This window comes from Aplidium turbinatum, chromosome 16 (assembly GCF_918807975.1).
Source record: "Aplidium turbinatum chromosome 16, kaAplTurb1.1, whole genome shotgun sequence".
Classification (NCBI taxonomy): domain Eukaryota; kingdom Metazoa; phylum Chordata; class Ascidiacea; order Aplousobranchia; family Polyclinidae; genus Aplidium; species Aplidium turbinatum.
Genome location: NC_137487.1, coordinates 4,644,538 through 4,665,521, shown reverse-complemented (window position 1 = coordinate 4,665,521; position 20,984 = coordinate 4,644,538). Strand labels below are relative to the sequence as shown.

General features: G+C 36.1%; 1 protein-coding gene across 1 annotated transcript; it reads left to right on the top strand.

Moving 5' to 3' along the window:
- Positions 1-1,553: 1,553 nt before the first annotated feature.
- Positions 1,554-13,251, top strand: LOC145785491 (uncharacterized). Its single transcript, XM_082597139.1, has 6 exons — positions 1,554-1,834; positions 5,598-5,712; positions 6,699-6,817; positions 8,285-8,402; positions 10,925-11,065; positions 12,123-13,251. The coding sequence occupies exons 1-6, from the start codon at positions 1,624-1,626 to the stop codon at positions 12,223-12,225; spliced, it is 807 nt and encodes a 268-aa protein (XP_082453265.1). The 5' UTR covers positions 1,554-1,623; the 3' UTR covers positions 12,226-13,251.
- Positions 13,252-20,984: the final 7,733 nt, after the last annotated feature.

The window sequence follows — 20,984 nt, the reverse complement described above, 5'->3', positions numbered from 1 at the left end:
AATTTTACTGTTTCCAGCAGTTTAGAGTGATTAAAGTTGAACCAATTTACAGAGTCATTACCACGTTTTTGCGGAATTTCCAAAATGAACAAGTATTTAGAATAAATTGTAACCAACAATTTAATTGCAAAACCTTGTAATTTATGACATCACCACACGATCCCATTTCTCAGCCTTTCTTGTCCAACTTCTAGAAACGTCTTAACCGCATTTATTTATATTCTTTTAACGGCAAAAAAAGCAACCATTTTGTAAACTTGAAATTGTGGTGAGTCCTCAGGCTAAGATAGCCTCTGGCGTCACTTGGTTCGATGGCGTTTTGAGACAAGAAATCAACTTAACATTCAAAGCGAGAGTACTGAGTAAGATTATGTATTTCTTCGTTATTAGCTGAGTTATTTCTGGTTTGTGGACTGATTTAATGTTTGACAAGGTTAAATTTACAACAACAATTCACTGTGACAATTAAACATATTGAGGTTTTGTTACTTTCAGTAGATATACTGTAGATGGACCAAGCAAGCGTAAACCTTCAAAGCTAGCTGATACCACGTTCAGAAAACTACAATTCTTATGTTTCCTTGAAAACACAGCAATTGTGTTTTAGTTTGTAATGAGGCGCAAATGCATTTTTAGCAGGCGAAGCGCAAATGCATTTTTAGCAGGTGAAGCGCAATTATGCGATTTATTGTGGACTGGAGTCTGGATGGCTGATTGTTGTTGATTATTCGTCTGTGATGTCATCAATGTGAAAAATGGCAAATACCGTAAAAATTTGACAAAGATAACTGGAAGCGAATTCCGAATTACTTTTCAATAAAAACTAATCATTGAAAGATAAAAGTTTATGGTTTGGCACTTTGTAAAAAACACAGAGGCAGTAAAAAGTTAAGAGTTAAATACTGTTTAAAATATTTGCCAAGAAATGTTGACAATCAAAGGTATGGAGTTTCATCATGCAGAATAACCAGTTAGAGCTTGTTTTTTTTTATAACTACCGTAGTTTTAAATTGCTGCAAAATGTTTTGACCATGGCGACCTTTATACACAGGCCAAGACAACGTGCAGCTTCAAATTTGACTAAAGGTCAATCTGTTAGTAGCCAAAATCGCTAGTATAGGTTGATAGTTTGATTATGTGTAAATCATAAATGGATATAGTCTTTGTATATATTTTGTGTGAATTTAAGTTACTTTTGTTGCCATACAAATAATGGATTAGATTTTAAAACTTGTGCTGGATATCCAAAAAGCGTCTGGGAACACTGGTAGTAGGGAAAGACTTGTCATTTTTTTAACGTAAAATTAGAAGCTTTGCAGTGATTTGAGATTCAGTAATCACATTTTGGTAATTTGGATTCTCAAAACTATCATTTCAAATAGATAAAAAGTAAATTTAGCTTGGAGTTCAAAAGCAAAATTATATCGGCCTCGAGTCAGGTCTCCTGTTCTCCAATTAGATAATCAGTGAATGAAAACTAAAAAGTGTTTTGATGTAATAATATTACAAATTATTTTCTTACATCAAAGTTTTATATACCATTTCAGAATTGTTCTGTATAGTGCTTTGTTGTTCAGCTACTCAAAACCTGATACAAAGATAAAGTACGAAAACCTGCATCATATGGATCTGTTGGTCGTTGTCCTCTTCAGCCTGGTGCTGGCTGTTCATGGAACAGGCTCTGACCAGGTGGACTGGATGGAAAGATGCGAATGTGCCCGACCAACTTTAGGTAAAATGCAAAGGGCACTGGCCCGTTACACTGCAGGGAAGAATGGACCACATCCAGTTGAGTTAGATGACGTCATCAAAGAGATTACAGAAGTTGCTCATAGTAAGTGCACGAATAACATTAATAACATCCGTCCCGTTAGCTCAGTGGTAAAGCGCCGAACTAAAGATCACGCATCGCTCGTGCGGCTCTCGGGGTGTACGGTTGAGCAACGCTTTTCAGTACGGCTCTCCATTCAGCGGCACCTAGTGAATTCCGCGGCAACAACACTTCAACAATCGGAAAATTTTACTCTGCTAATCTCGGTAACCGGGACTGCTTCAAAAGTCTCGAGCCTACAAGAATGCGAAAATGCCAGGGATAACTTATCAAGGCTTTGCAAGTCTGAAGATAAAGATTCAAAACCAAACCAGCCAATAATCACAGTACATCATTATGCAGTTTTTAGACCAACAGAATATGTAAACCTCATAGACGACCCAAACACTGAGACAATGCGCTGGTTGCAGTAGTTGAAAGATGTTGCATGGCTGGATGAGCTGGCACATCTAGAAAATTGAGTTAATTTTGCAAGCTATGCTGAAACATTGATGGAAATGATTGTAGCTTCTGGTATAAGTTATTTAAAGACAAAGTTATTTAAAGACAAACAAAACAACACACCTCTACCAGAATAAGAGTTAAAAATAAGCCTTAAGAGGACCGGAAGAGCTATCGACTGATATCTCTTCTCTTCATCTCTTTCAAATTCTTCTAAGTCTCATCTGCAGTCCAGTCGACCCAATTGTACTCTTGCACGCTTGTCCGGGAGCAAGCTGGTTTTCAACGTGGAAGACCTACAGCACTGTATAGTAGCCTATCCTGTAGTGTAGACCAAAGGTCTCAAACACGCGGCCCGCGGGGACTTTAGTGTGGCCCGCGATGCATTTTTAAACATTGCAATAATTAACAATCACTTGCTACAATTAGATATTGCTACATCACAATCACATTGCCTATTCATTTGTAGTATCGTTATCGCGATATTAACCTTGGTGTTTGCTGAAATTAGTTCTTCAAGGGTTTAGTTTTTTTCGCGCTTTTGAAAGTCGATTGGAAGGGTTTTACTTTCCAGGTCCGTCGTTTCGTTTGAGTTCTTTTTTGTTTTTCTTTTTCGATCGTATCATGTTTTCCCATCTCTTTGTTCTAATTTCTTGCAAACGTTTTTGGTGTGTTCTTATTGCCTTTTTATTGCGTTTTACTTGTGTTATTTTGTTTATTTACTTCTTATTGTGTATTGCGGCCCTCGGGTTAATTTACAAGTGTTCATTTGGCCTTCAGAGCAATTTGAGTTTGAGACACTTGCTGTAGACCAAGTCACTCTCAAGGTAATGAAAACCGCTTTGAGACCAAAAAGAAGGCCTGCGCTATATAACTACACAGTCGCCTATGATACCACATGACACCAAAGCCTCACCAGCAAACTTCACTAGCTTAAAAGTGGTAATCTAAGCAGGTAACGACGTCTTAAAATTGGCGTCTCTCCGGGACCTGTCCTTCTGCCTAACATCTTCAACCACAACCTGTTTGTGGTATCCGCTAAGTCAGGGGCGGTAACGTAGTAACGTATCATCCATCATTGGCCTATCCATCAATTTTGAGATGGAAATGATCATATTACCGCGCTCAACACAGTCCAATAGTTGCAGACCTTGAATGGATAACGTGACTTCTACCGATAAATAACTATTTAACCATCAAAAATTTCAAGGCCAAAAATGCCTGAAGAAAAGATACATGAAGAGTGCAATGTTGTAGCGCCAACCTACAGTGCCTATAAATAAAATAAACAGAAGCATTCACCAAACTCTAAATATATTTTAAAATTCGTTTCTGTGCAGAAGAAAATGTACATTTGTGTAATTTTATCAATATCTGTAAAACATTTTGATGCCGAAATAGGAGGCCCAGTTTGAATACTTTTATTATAATAGTCGGGAAAAATGATAAGCCTACATTTTGAATAACAAGGTAGCCTTTGTCAAACGGCGAACCAAAAAGCCTAACTGGAGCCAAATTTGCTAGCAGTTGCTTACTCGTTAAAACAGACTTAAACCGGTTTTGCAGCTTTTGTAACCAGCAAGTTGAATAGGCGGGCTTACTGCCTTGTTGCTTTGGGGATAGTTTTATGTAGTCGCTTAAGCTTAATTTAAATTCTTTCAAAAATTTCTCAAACGTTTATAAATATGTGGTAGGAACAGGGTGAAAATTTAAGGTCGTTCTGTCGTTCAAAACTTATATTGTAGATTTTGATTGAAGACAACTGAAGATTTCAATTAAATAAATGGAAGAACATGGTTTTTGACAAACTGCCGATCAATGTGTTTATTGTGCTTGACTTTACAATTTCTTTCAGTTATTGTGGCAACAAAATTGTGTTTTCTACAAGTATGTGTTCAACTTGTTAGAAAAGTAAAAAAGTTCGACTAAAGCTTTACATTACCCTAAGCGTTTCCTCTTAAATAAACTAACTTCAAATAATACATTTTTTTAAATAAACGAATTTTCTAGCGAATAATATTTTATTTCTATGTATGTAAGAAAACAAATGAATAGTTTTATTTCTAAAGTCTAAAAAACCTTAAAACCATTTGGCCAAGGTATCACTCACAAGAGTATTCCTATAAAATTTATGTTTTAGAACCGGATTTCGTCCATTAGGGCTCATCAGTATACCGGTAACTATAATAATATAATAATAATGTTTGTCTTTATATAGCGCTGTATCCATCACAACATACGTTGCTCTTCAGTGCTTTACAAAGCAGACAGTGTCAATGCAGCCGCATGGAGACGCAACTGGGTAGCCTACATTATTACTGAATCCATTCCATTGCTCAGTGCCAAGCAGGAATTAGATTCAGTACCATGTTTAAAAAGTCTTTGGCATGACCCGACAAGGTATCGAACCCATGCCTAACTAGACCAAAACGAACAAAAATTACGTTTTGAAATGATGAAAGTCAATATTTATTCAAGACGTCTTTTTTCTTTTTTTCATTGCATTGATAATAAATAAAGGGATCGGTCAAATACAGAAAAAATGCAACAATTGAATACTAAAATGTTTTTTCTTCTATTAGTTATCCTACCAATAATAATTACACAATTGAGGTTGTTAAAATCGGCAATGTTAATTTAGTCTTCTCCACAAAAATGACATTCCGTCAAGCATAATGAAATATTGCATGACAAATATCACGGCAAACTCTTTGTCCACACTCAAAACAGCGCAGTAATTGAGTTGCCAAATGAGTTTTTTTCATCATAAAAGTGTCCAAGAGGAGAAAGAAAGCACAGTCTACTATCGACAAACAGCGACATGCGGTGCCAGTTACACGAATTTACTAAATTAACATTAACTTCGATGAGACACTTATTTCGAGAAGATTAACGCAAGAAAAAGAAATTTAAAAAAGTTACCAGCAAACGGTCATAGTCTGCATCCTGCTGAATACTTAAAAATATCCAAGTCAGGTTAATTTATTTTGTTTCAATAGCTACAGAAACGTGTCGAAAATACCATTATTTTTAAGGTCCTTATAAGTCGCAAGGAAGCTTTTATGTTTGCTTGATTTCTAACTAGTCTATTTGCAAATTCATTTTCAATAAACACAGTAGAAGCGTAAAAATCACAAAACGCTTATCCCTAGGGACACCGTATATGAAACTAAACCTTTCCTATACACGCATGCAATGCAACACGGTATATTACTCTTTGAAAGTTAATTGACATTTTCAAGCACTTCATGGGCGCATAGGGTGCTATAGATCTGAAGCCGTGTATATTTGCTTTTGAAATTTTACGTAAAAAATGCATTTTCAGACTGCACAAGCCAAATGTCATGCCGATGTCCTGACGGGTATTTCAAAACAGAGGATGGATATCATTGCCTGCAGATTTCCAATGAAAAAGTTGATTGTGACGAAGCAACAACGAGGTAAAATATTTGTGAGTATAACAACAAGTGGTTGATCGAAAAGTTTAGAGATCGCTTTTCTTTATTGCAGAAACATCTGTTTGAATTTTCTGACTGAGTTTGAGCATAGGATTGGTGAGCTGTTGTGTGGTTGTATATTGTTGACAACACTGGATCTTGAAAGAAAGTTATGCGCCGAGTTAATTGTATGTTTCTTATTTTAAGTATATTTCATGCAAATCAGAAATTCAATAATTATTTGAACAACAATTTTGGTAGAGAGGTAACTATATGAAACCATAAGCAGATAAAACCAAGCAACGACTCTGGATGTAACATAAAATAAAAAACAAACAAAAGTGGCAAACGCTTTTGGCTCTACACATGTTAGCTCTTATCAACTATCTGAACACTGAATTACTATGAATAAAAAGAGATGCTTTGTGTTGCTGAAGGTGCCACGTATCTACTCAATGTACAGTAACTTATTTAGACTAATCGAACCATCATGTAATATGTAAGTTCCATTGTCATGTTTAGTTCACTCTTGTGTATTTCCTATTTCATTTTATTTGAAGTAATTCAGCATTCAGGTGCTTGATAAGAGATAACATGTGTAGTGTATAGCCGAACACGTTTGCAATTTTTAGTTTATATTTATTTTATTATGTTAAATGATGCGTCATTGGTTGGTTTAAATCGGTTATTTAAAGAACTGCATAACTATTTATACGTTTTATTGTAAAATTTTCAACCTTTTCCAGCAAACTAGAAACCACAACAGCTGTTATGTATATCATGTTGATGCTGTTTCTAAATTTTTTAAATAGTACATAACAAACTAAAGGAAAGGGTGCGCAGCTTAGAATTACTCAGCGCAAAATCTCATCCACGAAACAATCTCAAGTTAAATATTCAAGAAAAAAGGCTTAAATATTGTATTTCTTGCTTCACTTCTGTAAATGGAATATTTGTAAACATTTATGTTGTTTGTGTTCCATATTTAGATGTTCCAAATTGCCCAGTGCTCGGCTCGCTATAGCGAAAGATCATCGTCGGCTGACGAACTTAGCCGACGAAATACGTCACGTTGAGGATGACAAAATAACTGATCACTACTGGATTGGTAAGCACATTGACTTTTTGTATTAATCCACCCTGCTTTGTAGCCTATCTTGGCCTTGTAAGAATCAAAGCAGTTGCACTACTGTAAATGATGAAGTAATAAAAGCAAAATAATTTATTTATTTTATAAACTACCGGTACAGTATATTTAAATTTTTTTAACAAACTTTGAAAGAAAATTTTGGAAAATGTTCTTCATTACTTTTACGGTTTTACGGTATGTGTCGTAAAGTAGCCTACAATGATGTTACTGTAGGTTTTACGTACGGTAATGTTTTCACAACTTATGTATTCATACGACAAATATAAATTGTTCATGCAAAACACTTCTATCTGCTGCAACATTGCAGATAAAAGAATATTCAGTGTGAATTTAAGTCAAATATAGTTATTACTCTTTAAACCAGGGGTCACCAACCTTTTTTGCATGCGGGCCACTTTAGCACTAAGGAGAGCTGTGGCGGGCCGCACTAATAAAATCTTAGGTAATAAAATTGACTCTTATGCCAGAAAAGAACACATTTCGTATCCAGCGTTACATGTTGTTAATATTTGTCTTAGAATACCGCAGCAACACAGTTAGTCGAACAACGCTACTGCCAGGCCAAGCTCCTTTAACAACACTTTTCACTTCTTTATTACCTAAAATTTTATTAACTCAAGAAAAGTATTTTTGGTTGTATTTGTACGCTGATATCTTCCGCGGCCGCACATAACAGCGTGGTGGGCCGCATGCGGTCCGCGGGCCGCCAGTTGGTGACCTCTGCTCTAAACCATTGACAGCATGTTTCACCTAAAAAGAGGATCATCAGAAGGTCCTTATTCAAATAGAATCGTATGTCAGTATGAATTAGTATGAATCAGTATGAGTTTAGATATTTCTTCTTTATGGTTATAATCAATCAGTTGAATTTGTAAGATAATGAATTCTAACTTGATCACGAAATTAAGAATCTTTATACATTTCATGATTTCTACTTTATTCACAATCTGAATGCTGAAACTTCATATAAACAAAAATAAGCAAGAAGTTTAACATTTGCTTGAAACATGAGACATCAGCCATAAAAAATTAGCCGCATCAGCAATATTTCTGTAGCCTACTTAGAATAAATTAATCTGTTCTCATACGCTATTTAACCTACAGCATGTTCATTGTTCAACTTCAAGAGAGGCTTTAATGAAAATATTTCTTTAATATTTCATTCATTCTTCAAAACTTTTTGAAAAGATCAGATGATTAAGGGATTATACTTCATTAGGAATTGTTATTAAAAGATTGAAAAAAGAAGTGCATGTTTTTTTGGCAGACTTTATAAAAGCGTATTTTTATCATCGCATGACATGACAATAATAAGAAATAATCTAGAAAAAGCTGCAACATTATTGAATTACAATTTTCCATCTATAGTAGCCTACAATACAGTCTAGATTCTAGACACTTTACAGTTGGTGTTTGATTTTTCAGGTCTTTCATACAACAGGACCAATGGGGGTCTTCCTGTATGGACTTGGGAAGACGGGTCAATGGCAAGCTACAGCATCACAAATACTCTGAAGGCACCGGTGAAAAAGAGCTTGGTTAGGTAAAAGGTTGATGACAGTTAATCTTAAGTTGATTGATGGAATCTTTATCCTCGGACTGGAAATGCTCACCTAGATTGACAGCGTGAAATTTCCTATTTTTGAAGTCTTGTTGCCGGGGAATTATTGCATCCAAACGCCTCCGAATGGAGAGTAGTCCTTTACGTGCGTTGCTCAAGCGCACACCCCGAGAGTCGAATCAGCGCCGCTTGGTCTTGAAGCTTCTTTGTTCCAGAATTCATGCGCTAACCAACTGAGCTATCGGGAGGACAAACTTTGTTGAGTTGATAACTAGATCAACCGCGCTTGAACGTGCTCATAAAGTATTGTGGGACATAGAGATACGCAGAGTATACAAACTAAAAGTAAATTCTCTCGATGTGACACTGGAAGAATAAGGTCAAAAATGAAGACACTAACTAAACCGAGGTTTAGCAAACGTTTTAATCCTATAGGCTACATAGGCTATGATATTGTAGAAGACGTTTAGTGAATATGTGTTAACGTTCCTGCACTTGGGGATTTGTACTTTGTCCTCAGATTGAGGAAGGATTCCAAACACTTTGTTCTTAAACTTTCCCAGATTTTGCTTTAAAGAAAATTGATTTATCAATGCTTATTGCAAAATTGCAGTGATCTGTTACTTTCTTACCGATAGTGTGTTCTTATTTTGAGTAAATTTATGCTCTATCATTGCGTATGTCATTAAAATGAAGAAAAAAGATTATCTCAATGTAATTGCATTCAGAAGTTTTTCTTTAACAATGTCTAAAAAAACACATTCATTTTGCTTGTTATTGTTAAATAAATATTATCGACTGAACTGATACAGACCCAAGAGATATTGACTCAAATCGACTTTTAACATAAAGTTCCTGAACAGTTTGGATGACATGTTCACAACATGACTGTTAAGGTTTAAATATTTCTTGTTGATTCTTACTATACATTTGTGTATTAAGTTGAAATGGATGTGAAGTTTTAACGGTTTAAAATGTGTCATTTCTTTTTTTTCACTTTGTGATTGATTGAATTTTAGAAACTGTGAAATAGAAATTATGCAATTGTCTTTAGGTCAGTTGGCTTTTGGGGCTGTTTAAGTCTAGAGTGGAATAAAACTTAACTATTATTCACTATCTAAAAACACTATAAACTAGTTAGATTGAAAATTCTTCTTTATTAATAATCATTTTCATTTTCGCGACACAGCAATGTAGCCAATCATTAGCCGTGATAGATTTATATAAAATATTTTGAAACAAGATTTGCAAATTATTAAACTATATGTCACTTCGAAACAGCTGATAACTTAGGCTATGCTGTGTCAATACACTCAAAACATATTGTTATTATCTTATTTCAGTTAGGATGGTGGCTGATGAAGCGTGATATGGAATGGATAGTAGCCTATGTGGAAGGGCATCATAATTTGAAACGTTAATTTGGCATATGACGTAATTTTACAAAAACGTCAAAAATTAATGTAATGACATTTTATCGGGTTATGAGTGATTTGAAAGCATCTGTGTAATTATAAAGTCGAAATACTCTCACGACCTCCAACTTTTTATAGAAGTTAGACGTACTTGAATTCCGTGCAATCCATTCAATGACTGATAAAGATCGAAATTACCTGACAACGCCCAAGGCAACAACAGTAGAATTGAAGTTTTGTAGCTATTGCCAATAGCAAAGCCAGTCAACGTGACTCAAAAAAGCTCTTTAACCTTTGTTAACGCCAATAACCAAGGTGATTGATAATACCAACTTTGATGTCGCAATAAAAATTGTTTAGATACTGACAATTGAAGAAGAAACGCCCACTATACTAGATGATTGAACAATCTCAAACAAAAATTGCATAAAATTGTTCAAAGAGAAATAATTTGACAATTTATCAATTTTGCTTAATCATTTGTATCAATGAGTTGAAATTATGCCATAGCCTACAACTTGTTTGAAATTGTACAAAACGTAACAATCACAGAAACAGAAAAGATATGTAAAAGAGGCGATTTCAGCGAACAACTCTTAAAACCTTCTATCTGCAGATATATTATCAATAATTTTAATGTTTTGGCTGCCGCAATGTAGAGATTGCTCGTAATTTGTAACTGGAAAAGCCTCGTGTTACCGATATGACAATCGCTTCTTCTAAACAAGATACTTTACGACAGGTAGTTTGAAAATTACAGCAAAACGTAACATTGCTTAAAACCATCCAGGCCTACTAATGGGCAACAAGTTAGCCATTGGCTATCAGCCTTTTAAGTCGGCTATAAAGATTACTGGAAAAATATTAAAATTTATGCAGATTTATCAAGAAAACATCAAATAAATCTATCTTCGATTAGTAGCTGTCATGGGACTGTAGGGACATGTTTTAACCTTCTGACTTGTTCAATGTATCTGGTTTAACATTTTATATTTCACTGTATTTCCGAAGGTTTGAAAAGTGTTACACGTTTTGTTGATAGTCGATTTTTTCAGTAAAACCCTAAGTAACATTTCCACTCTTTCTCAGAATCGATGTGAACGGAGAAAGGCAAGCTATTGAGAGAGTTGCTATCAGCAAAAATTATAAAGGAAAACACTGGAAGCAAGAAAAGTGTGGCCGAATAGGGCGGAACGGACGAGTCAGGAGACTCAAATACATTTGCGAATTGTAAGTTTTGTTTAATTTGTATTTATTTATATTATTTGTTTATTCATTTATACTGTGACTAAGATATAAACTTGATGATAGGCCTAAAGTAATGTTAATATCCCCAGAACATATTACATGCTGTATTTGGCATGACACTTTGAATGTTCAAAAAAAGCGACTAACGGCAATAGAAGGGACGCGCAATGTAACTGACCCTACCAAAAAATAAAATAAAACAAACAAAATTAGTTCCTTTTTCAGTGACAGTAATTTAAAAACAGGTAGTGTTGTCAAAGTTCGGTCAGGTCTAGCCTGACGTCCATTGCTACACCATCTGATTGCAGCCTATGTCAAGGACCTAAACATTTAAGCAACGACAGAACATTAATGTTACTGATCTTCTATTGAAACAATTTCTATATAAGTCACTTGAAAAGTTTAAATTGATCATGTATCATCCTACTGGTAGCTGACTTGATAAATAAAAACTTCAAGTAACCATACCAGCGTAGCTTATGTCAAATATTATTGTATGCATTATGGCATATTTTTAATGCATTATTGCACCTAAAAAACATTACAAATAATACTTTTGTCTGGCTCCGACACTGGCGTAACAAGCCATCAAGTATTTCATTGCATTAAATCAGTAGCTCTAACTCACAGTAAATACCACGGCTTTCTTAACCTTCAAGCCAAAAACTTTCGCTTGAAATGACGGCCAAAAAGTTCTGATGGTTCTTTGGTTGGTTTTGAATTTTTATCTTCGGACTGAAAAAGCCTTGATAGGTTATTCCTGGTAGTTTCGCATACTTGTAGAATGTAGAGGCTCTTGACACAGGGCCGGTTACCGAGGTTAGCAGAGTGAAGTTTTCCGATTGTTGAAGTGTTGTTACCGAGGAATTATTCCATTCACTAGGTGCCGCTGAATGGAGAGCAGTCCTGAAATGCGTTGCTCAAGCGCACACCCCGAGAGTCGAACTTGCGCCGCTTGGTTATGAGCCGGGCGCGTAAATACTTGTTTATGCCCCACTGTACGCAAACTTGAATGCAAAATGCTTTACTTTTATTGCAGTGTGATGTTTAAGTTGGAAGTGAAAGCAGTGACAACAAAACGAGCAAAGCCTGAAATTGAAGTCAAGAACAACATACCAGGGGCTGGACTCTTACAAGAATAACAAGTTTTGCAGAAAGACACAACAACCATAACAAATTTGACATTACTACTGGAAAAGGCAATTGTTCAATGACCAAGCTATTCAACTTTGATGAAGCTTTGTATAGGCCAAGTTTTTAAAGCACAACTTCATTTACAGTATTAAATTACATAGCGATGTCTTGTCTTTTTAATATACTGTAGTGTACAGTAATATTTTCGAATTGTTCTTTGTATTTTGCCACACTCCCCTTCTAGTTGCAAATAGTTGCTGTTGAGTTACAATACCTAGTGGTGCTTTAAGTGTGTAAATTATAGAAGCATTCAAGGTGAAAATATAAGCTAAAGACATAAAGTTGATATTTTTGAGTATTTTATGTCAGGGGTCGACAACCATTCTTGCACAATGCACAACGGACCAGTTCAAGACAGCCACCATTTTCATCGACTGGCCATTAGAAGTGTGACAGATTATTTCAGCAAATGAGCTCTAGGACTATTGCATGTCCAAAAAGCTTATAAAAGGAAGACAATTTTTGTTTCCTCCACAATGTTCGCCGACCCCTGCTTTAAATGATTTACTTTGGTAGAGGTTTGTTAAAAGAATTTTTAAAAGAAAGAATAACGTGCAGCATTGTAATATTAGCATAAAAACTACGAAATATAGCTATCAGACTGCACTTTGCTCTGGCGCTATCACGCGTTACATGTAGCCTATATATGTTGAATTGTTATTCAACAACTTAATTCGTGGTTTGCTGGTGTAACGAAACTGCCTTGCAAAATAAAATTGAAATAAACAGTAGGCTACAATATTTGTTTTTTGTTTAGGCATGAATGCTTACTGTAATTTGGTAAAGGAATTGTATGAAAAAAATTGTTTGTATATTATTTCAATGAAACCAAGATATAGACTTGAATTACTTGATTTTCTAACACAAAGCTCGTAACGTGTTGATATGAAAAACTTGTCAAAATTTAATCAAATTTAAGTATTGCATTATCGTCACTTATTTAACTTGTCAACCAGTAAAACTGTACAAACCGACCATGCATGCAACTCTGCTATGTGACGTATTGCTGTAGAAAGTGCAAGCTCTTATCGTCACCTAGCTCATATAGTTTATTATGAGGTCATTTCAGGTTAGGTAATTTTCAGAAAAGATGGCCGATAGAATGGTACACTTCAATTCGCCTGTGTTTATATTTAGGTATGATGCAACAAAATTTTCTTATCCGCTACCCGCAATTTTACTGTTTAAGACATAGCCTATTGCATCACAATCGTGCAATAATGCATAACAAAGATTCAATGTCGTGATAACATGCGGCTATCGACCATAAACAGTCACCGACATGGTAGTCAGGAGATGGCAGGCTGTTGGCTGTTTAACGCCAGTGTATATTCTTTCAGAATGCTATAAACATCAGAAACTTACAATCAGAGTCCTCAACTAAACTGTTAACAACAAGTTATTTCGTGTATGGCAGTGAGCGTATTTTAGATATGTGCCCAAAGCAAAATATTTTATTTTTCTCTTATTATTTTTTCTGAATATAAGTTAGAAGTTAGGTGAGTCCTTGTAGGGACGCTTGGGCACTGGCGCGGACGCTTTGTGCCAACTGTAGACATATAGGCAGGTTCGCCTAATGCTATAGGATTTCGTATGTTTTCATTTCTGGGCAAAAACGAACGTTATTTGTAACGGTTTGATATTCAATTTGCAAAGCTGGACGTTTTAGTTCGAGTAGTAGGTTAGATCATCACTTTCGTACGCAGACGGTGGTGCTTTAGAATCTAGGAGTAGGCGCTTTTACTGCTTTTGTACTGTAAATTGAGGTCTTGTTATAAATGTTCATGTATCTTTAATTTATCTTTATTTTTAAAAGTTCATGTATAATCAAATTTTTGCACTTTTTATAGGAAAATTCGTTTCACTGTTTAAGAAATTTTGGAAGAGGCTCCACCCAAGGAGCCCACAGATATTGTAATTTTTTCCTCCTGATGAATCCGGCAACGTGAGCGATAAGGACAGTGCAAATGAAGATGAGGGTGTCAAAAACGTTAACAATGTCGGGAAAGGAATCCTGAACCAGAAAGGCGAAATAGTGATTCATCACAATGGAGATACTCAGGACATGGATGTTTTTGAAGCTAAGGAGAGGCCTACGTTTGATAACGATGAGACAGAGCCGCTACCGGGACCACCCAAAGCCAACCCATTGAGTTGGAACCTAAGAAGAAACGTAAAGAAAGTACTGGCAACACAAGAAAGTTGGTCAACGCTCGTTGCGTTACATGACATGGAAGAAGAACTATCGTACAACCAGCCTGCTAATAGAAAGTTTACAGAATTACCCAAACTAATTGGAAAAGTCACACTTGTAACTAAAAAAAGGAAGAGACGTCCATGAAAAACTGTGTCTCCTAACTCATCATCATGTAAAGAAGAATTAACAGAAGAAAATATACCACCTGTAGGCCTACGCGTCAGAAACAAAGATAGGATCCAGTCTACAGCAAAATCAACTGAGGAAAAAAATCCTCCTTTTCCTGAAGCTGAGAATCCATGATAATTTACCCATTGATCTTGATAATATGAAAACGCCGTATGATGTTATGAAACTCTTCATCTCTGACTGATGATTTTGTGAACAAAGTAGTGAGATCCAGAGGTATGCAGCACAACAAAACCAATTGGCCTTCCAGTCAAAGGTAGATAATTCCTTAATAAGAGCAAGTCATGCAATAATGTTTATGACAGGATGCATCACCCCTTTCACACGCAGGATGTATTGAGAGAGGAGAGATGATACAAGCAATGTGATGGCAAGAAGAGCTATGTCAATGAATATTTTTGATGAAGTAATGCGCTATAGCCATTTTTCCAACTTAAACCACTCTAAAGACGACTCATTTTGAAAAATTATCCTTCTTTTTGAGACTTTGAATGAGATAGCAGCCAAATTTGTAGACAAAAATGAGTGCGTAGCTGTAGACGAATCAGTGATCCGTTATTTTGGCCTCCCCCCCACCCTCTCAAGTAAATCATAAAGGGCAAACCAACAAGATTCGGGTTTAAAATTTGGTCTATGTGCACTCCCTCTGGAGAGCTAATCCACTGTGTCCCTACGCTAGAGCAAAAACAAACATCTTCAAGTATGGATTGAGTCAGGGGGCCTAACGTTGTTTATGGCCTGATGAAAAGTGCTCGACTGATTCCTGGTTCGAAGGTTGATTTTAGGAACCTGGATTTCATAGATCATCTGTCTACCAAAGGGATAGGTATTTTGGGGACAATGAGGTGAAATCGAATAAACAATCTATCTTTACCATCAAAGAAAGAGACCAATAATATGAAGAAGGGAGATATGAAGCAACTTTACCTTGGAGATGATCAAACCATTGTTGTTCGAAAGATTCTTGAACACGGTACTGTCTTTCAGTTATAGTAGGTAATCATTTTATCTACTCTAATTTTAGATACTCTCGTGATGCAGTAGTGAAACTGGACGTGGATCAGCCTTACTTACTCAAGATCTACAATAACAACATGGTAGGTGTGGACCTGTTGGACAATCTCAGTCCTGTTATTCCATCCGCTCAAGAAACCGCAACTGGTACAGGGGTGTGTACAATTGGACTCTAAATATCAGTGTTACGGATCCTCTTCATATCTAATCGTTCTTTGCAACTGTTAACTTATTTATCGATTGTCGATCCATTAATCTCGTAACGTCATCTCGCGGTCGCTTTAGAACTGGCTTTTTAGAGCCTGACATCGTTGGAGTCAGTACGTAATTTGCTGTCTCTTAATTATTAGATAGTGGTCGTTTAAATATTTGGTAATGATATTACCGCCGCTGCTCGCCTACTTAATTTTAGTGGATAGTCTGGTAGATCAAACTTCAACCTGTACCTATAACTCCTGACTTGATACCCACACTGTCTAAAACTACCACACTCAGTTAGTTGGTTCACCACGAAAGAGATGGGTAATACAGTATAATTGTGGCTCAAGCCTACGATACAAAGAATTAAAAGAATACCAACAACTAACGTAAGATAGTTGGTGAAAAGGTTGAAGATAGGGATTACCAAATATTTAAACGACCACTATCTATTAATTAAGAGACAGCAAATTACGTACTGACTCCAACGATGTCAGGCTCTAAAAAGCCAGTTTTAAAGCGACCGCGAGATGACGTCACGAGATTAATGGATCGACAATCGATAAATAATGTAACAGTTGCAAAGAACGATTAGATATGAAGAGGATCCGTAACAATCAGTGTAGTGCAAGCTTGGAGGTTTTATAGAAAAAATTGGTGCAATCACGGAAGAGAGAGAGATATGAAAAAGATTATCCTCCTTGACTTTATCCGATCATGTGTAGAAATGACAATTATGATCAATGGGAACAAGACATTTCTGTCTTACCATCGACGCATGCACTTGTCAACCGTGAAGAGATCAGAAGGGATTAGGGCAATCACCTGATCATCAAGACTGACAAAAAAGGTGTCTGCAAACACTGTCACAAATGAACGTCAATATACAGATGCCGTCGGTGTTATGTTCGACTGCAGCCAGATTGCTTCGAAATGTATCATAACTGAAAGGAATTTGTAATATTATCTGTTTAGATCGAGTTTCGTTTGTTCGTTTCTCAATAAATCTAATGAAAAAGCGATGCATTTTTATTAGAAATTCATTTTTAACGCATCTCAGTGCAGCAGTATTGCTTTTTATGACTTCAAAAATTCCATTACCGGAAAATGCTAGCCTGATTTCTTTTATTTCATATCAAGCCTTCGTACGAATGCCCAAGCGTCCATAGAGGGACCTACCATTTTCTGCATTCCTGGTAAAGATATCAGAAAATTTTCTTTTGAATATTCATATTCAACCCATAAAGACCTTACATGAAACTTTTTGTAAAAATATTCCGACTAGAACGATGACCGGGCACTAATGGGCTAATATAGTCTTTCGCTACTTCCTGTCTGTTGTTGAATAATTTGTACCGTATAATATTTTTTGCAGCAGACAAAATGAAAGGTTTCTCTCTCTGTAGTGCGCTATAGGACAAAGTCACTAGTCAGGAGACTGAAAACAATCGAAGCTACAGAAGAACATCTGCAAATTTATGACAAAAATAATAACTTTTAAACATATCACAAGAACTTGTTACAACCGAACATATTGCGTCTTACAGTAGTGCGCATTGAAAACTCATTAGTCATTAGCAATGTCATTAAGAATATTTTGGTGAATGTTGCAAACAATGCTAGCATTCAACATTTCCTGTCCCAAAGTATTTCTCAGCCAGATTTTCTATCTATGAAGATTGGAAACTGACCTCTCACAAGCAGCAAAGTTTACCGGGCAAACTAAGGGAATCTTAAATAGCTGGAGTATTTGAGAATAGAGAGGTTTTTCCAACTCGGACAATGCCTGGTAAGCTCTTTTAGCATCGTACAGAGATTTTGCTCTTGTTGCCTTTCTGAATGAATCAATTTAATAACTCATCGATTGTCTATTCAGCTCTGGATAATTTTTAACTATTTCAGGAACTAAGCCGTTCCTAAAAATTCGTGCAAGTTCTTAATACTTTGCCGAATCGGAATTCAGGCTACTTTTAAACCGTTCGGTCAGTTCAGAGATAACTTTGTTCATGAACTGATTATAGCCTAAAGTATCTTATAATGCAGTTGAGTGTCTGCAGTAGCTGCCATCGAGCTTCCACCTAATCTTTCAAGGACTCTGCCGTAGTGCTTGCAAAGGCGTGATTAAATTAGCAGCAAATTTTTCCAGAAGTGAAACTGCATTTTGTAATTGTTCTCCAAACTCCAAATCACGATATTTCTCTAGAGTGATTTCTATAGAGTCATTGGTCTAGCGTCAGATCCAAGACAAATTAGAACTGTGATCAAATAAAATCAACAAAAGAAGAACAACAGCAATTCGAGATGCGTGCAAACATCTAAATCGAAGTACAACTTTATAACAAATCTTTTTTTCTAAATTATTGGGGAGGATGCTGCCAAAATAATTGGGGGGATACATCTCCCCTACTTCTGCACTAATGGTTGTCTACCCCGATAACTCAGTTGGTTAGCGCGTGACTTTGTGAACGAAGAAGCTTCAAGATTAAGTAGCACTGGTTCGAGTCACGAGGTGTGCGCTTGAGCAACGCATTCTAAGGACGTCTCTCCATTCAGCGGCATCTAATGGATAGAATAATCCCCCTGAAATAACATTTCAATAATCGGAAATTTCACTCTGTCAATCTCAGTAACCGGCCCTGCGTCAAAAGCATCTATGAGTATGTGAAACTACCAGGAATATCCTAACAAGGCTTTGCCAGTCCGAGGTTGAAGATTCAAAACCAAACCAAACCAGTTGCATGAAGAAAACGTGGCTCAGGTAGCCACTTTGTCTGGTCCAGATCTTTACCAAATCGAATACGGATCTGACCAGATAATGTAGCTATCTGGGTGTGCTGCATGGTGGCGGAATCACTGCCGGTTTCAGTTATCAAACACAATGGGTCGCCATTTCTGAGTTGCGAGATAAGCAGGGCCGGAGGGTACTGTAGGCCTAAGGCTGTTTACTAGAGAAGGGCCTATTTTTTCAAACCAAGCTACAAAAAATAATAAAAATACATACATGAAAAATTGAAATTATTTGCTGCAAAATAACATAAACATAACAGAAAACTGGCTAATGATGGCACATAATTGATTTTGAAAACAAACACAATTTTTATTGTCAAATTTGAAGCAGATGAAAAAGATTTTGGAAAGAAAGAAATGGATAGTAGGTACCTATGGTAATACTTTACCTAATGACACTCTAAACCAGGGGTTTTTAACGTTTTTTCCACCTCGACCCCCTCAGAGCAATCTATGTAGTCTCGCACCCCCCTATAAAAAAATTTCAACAATAGCATATTTAATGCAAAACTTAACCAAATTTGATTCATGCCTACATTCAGTTATGTTTAGTTTTGCTGTTCCAACGTAAACTTCCGAAACGAAAAACGTTGTTTTGCGATGTTATCACGGCTTTTATTACATTTCCTCCGATTGTTATTTCCATTTTCTATCAAGCTTAGCTGGATAAAATAGGAGAAAAAATAATGTAGAATAATCTACGTTTATCACACTTTCACCGGTTGAATTTATTGCAATCTTTTAAGGATTTATTTAAATCAATTTCAGTGAGATGGTTGGTGAATGGTGCTGTATATTTTTAACTACCGTATTAAGTTTGTCAATGCGTGCACCTGTTGCTGAAAGAACTTTCAAACAAAATAGCCGACACCATGCTGGCCACCTAAAGATACGGCCTGATTTGTCACATTTTGCAGAAATTTCCAGGTTTTTTAAACTTTGGGCGAACGTTTAAATAAATTTTTCTAAAAATTAGATTTTTACGCTTTCTTTATTCTTTTCCCCAGATGACACAATAGGTTTTAACATTCTCACATGTTGAAAAACAAAGAAAATTTGATTTTGTAGATTTTAGTCAGACTGTTAATTTTCAATAACAGTCTGATTTTGCGTTTTTTAACTTACTTTTTCTCGTTTGCTACTGCTTCCCCAAGGCAACAAAAAGTTTTTTTGTCATTAGGAAACCGCAACAAGTAAAAACTTCTCAAAAAATGTCAGTTAAGCACTAGCAGTAGCTGTAATCAAAATCTGCAAAATGTGACAAATCAGGCCGCATCTCCAGGTGGCCATGCCGACACTAATTTTTTTCAATGCCGTTGAAAACGATATTGAGAAATCTATACTTTGCATAGGATTCTATATAATTTTGCTTTTTTACTATAGCGCGGTACGCGGTTACTGGTTAACTTTAGTCTGCACAAAACCAACGTACAAGAACTTGATGAAAAGTATTGAATGCTTTCCTATAGTTAAAGCTTTGCAACGTCTGAAAGCTTAAACGATATAATAACTTCAAGTAGAGGAATGGGCGATTGCATAAAAAACACAGTTTTTAATCTTTTCTGGCAAAAAAGAATTGAAAATAATACACTGAAATTTCAAGCGCCTTGCGAACCTCCGAAAAACGGCTCGCGACCCCCAGGTTGAAAAGCCCTGCTCTAAACTCAATTTCGGTAAAAGTGGCGCCTATGTGGTTTTAGAAATGGGCTCTTCATGTGTATTGACTCGACTCAGTCATTCGTTTTTAAGCAAAAACTGTACTGTAGTCTACTGGATCTGTATCAGTATCAGCCTTACAAAAATTGAGGGCCAAATTTTTCCAGGGCCTAAGGCTATGGTACGCTTTCAGTACTGTGCTGCAAATAATGCAAAATCGCATTTTTCTAAATGCTCACCCGCTGTAAAAAACATTGCATTTCGCTCGTATTGTATGTCCTTTTACGCATCCCAGTTGTGGAACAAGTTTAGATCTTCTAGTATAAAACGATTACGTGTTGCTTAACAATGACTCTTTTAGAATATTGCACAATTTGCCTCATTATGTCAGTGCCCGTGAATATCAAGTAATGAATAATAACTTATAACAACGTTTGATGCTTTATTGAGGAAAAACATGTTTTCGTTTATCAACCGTTTCATTCACTCCTCAAATCGCTTCATATCAGACCTGATGTCATCTGATTGTTTTTATCGTTCCTTATACTTTCAATTCTTCCAACGCTCATTGTATGTAAATTTGTAACAGTAGATAGCCCATTTAGTGAGCTTTGTTTTTTTTGTTTTTTTGTATGTTTATCTTTATCCTGCATTGCGGGAAAGCGG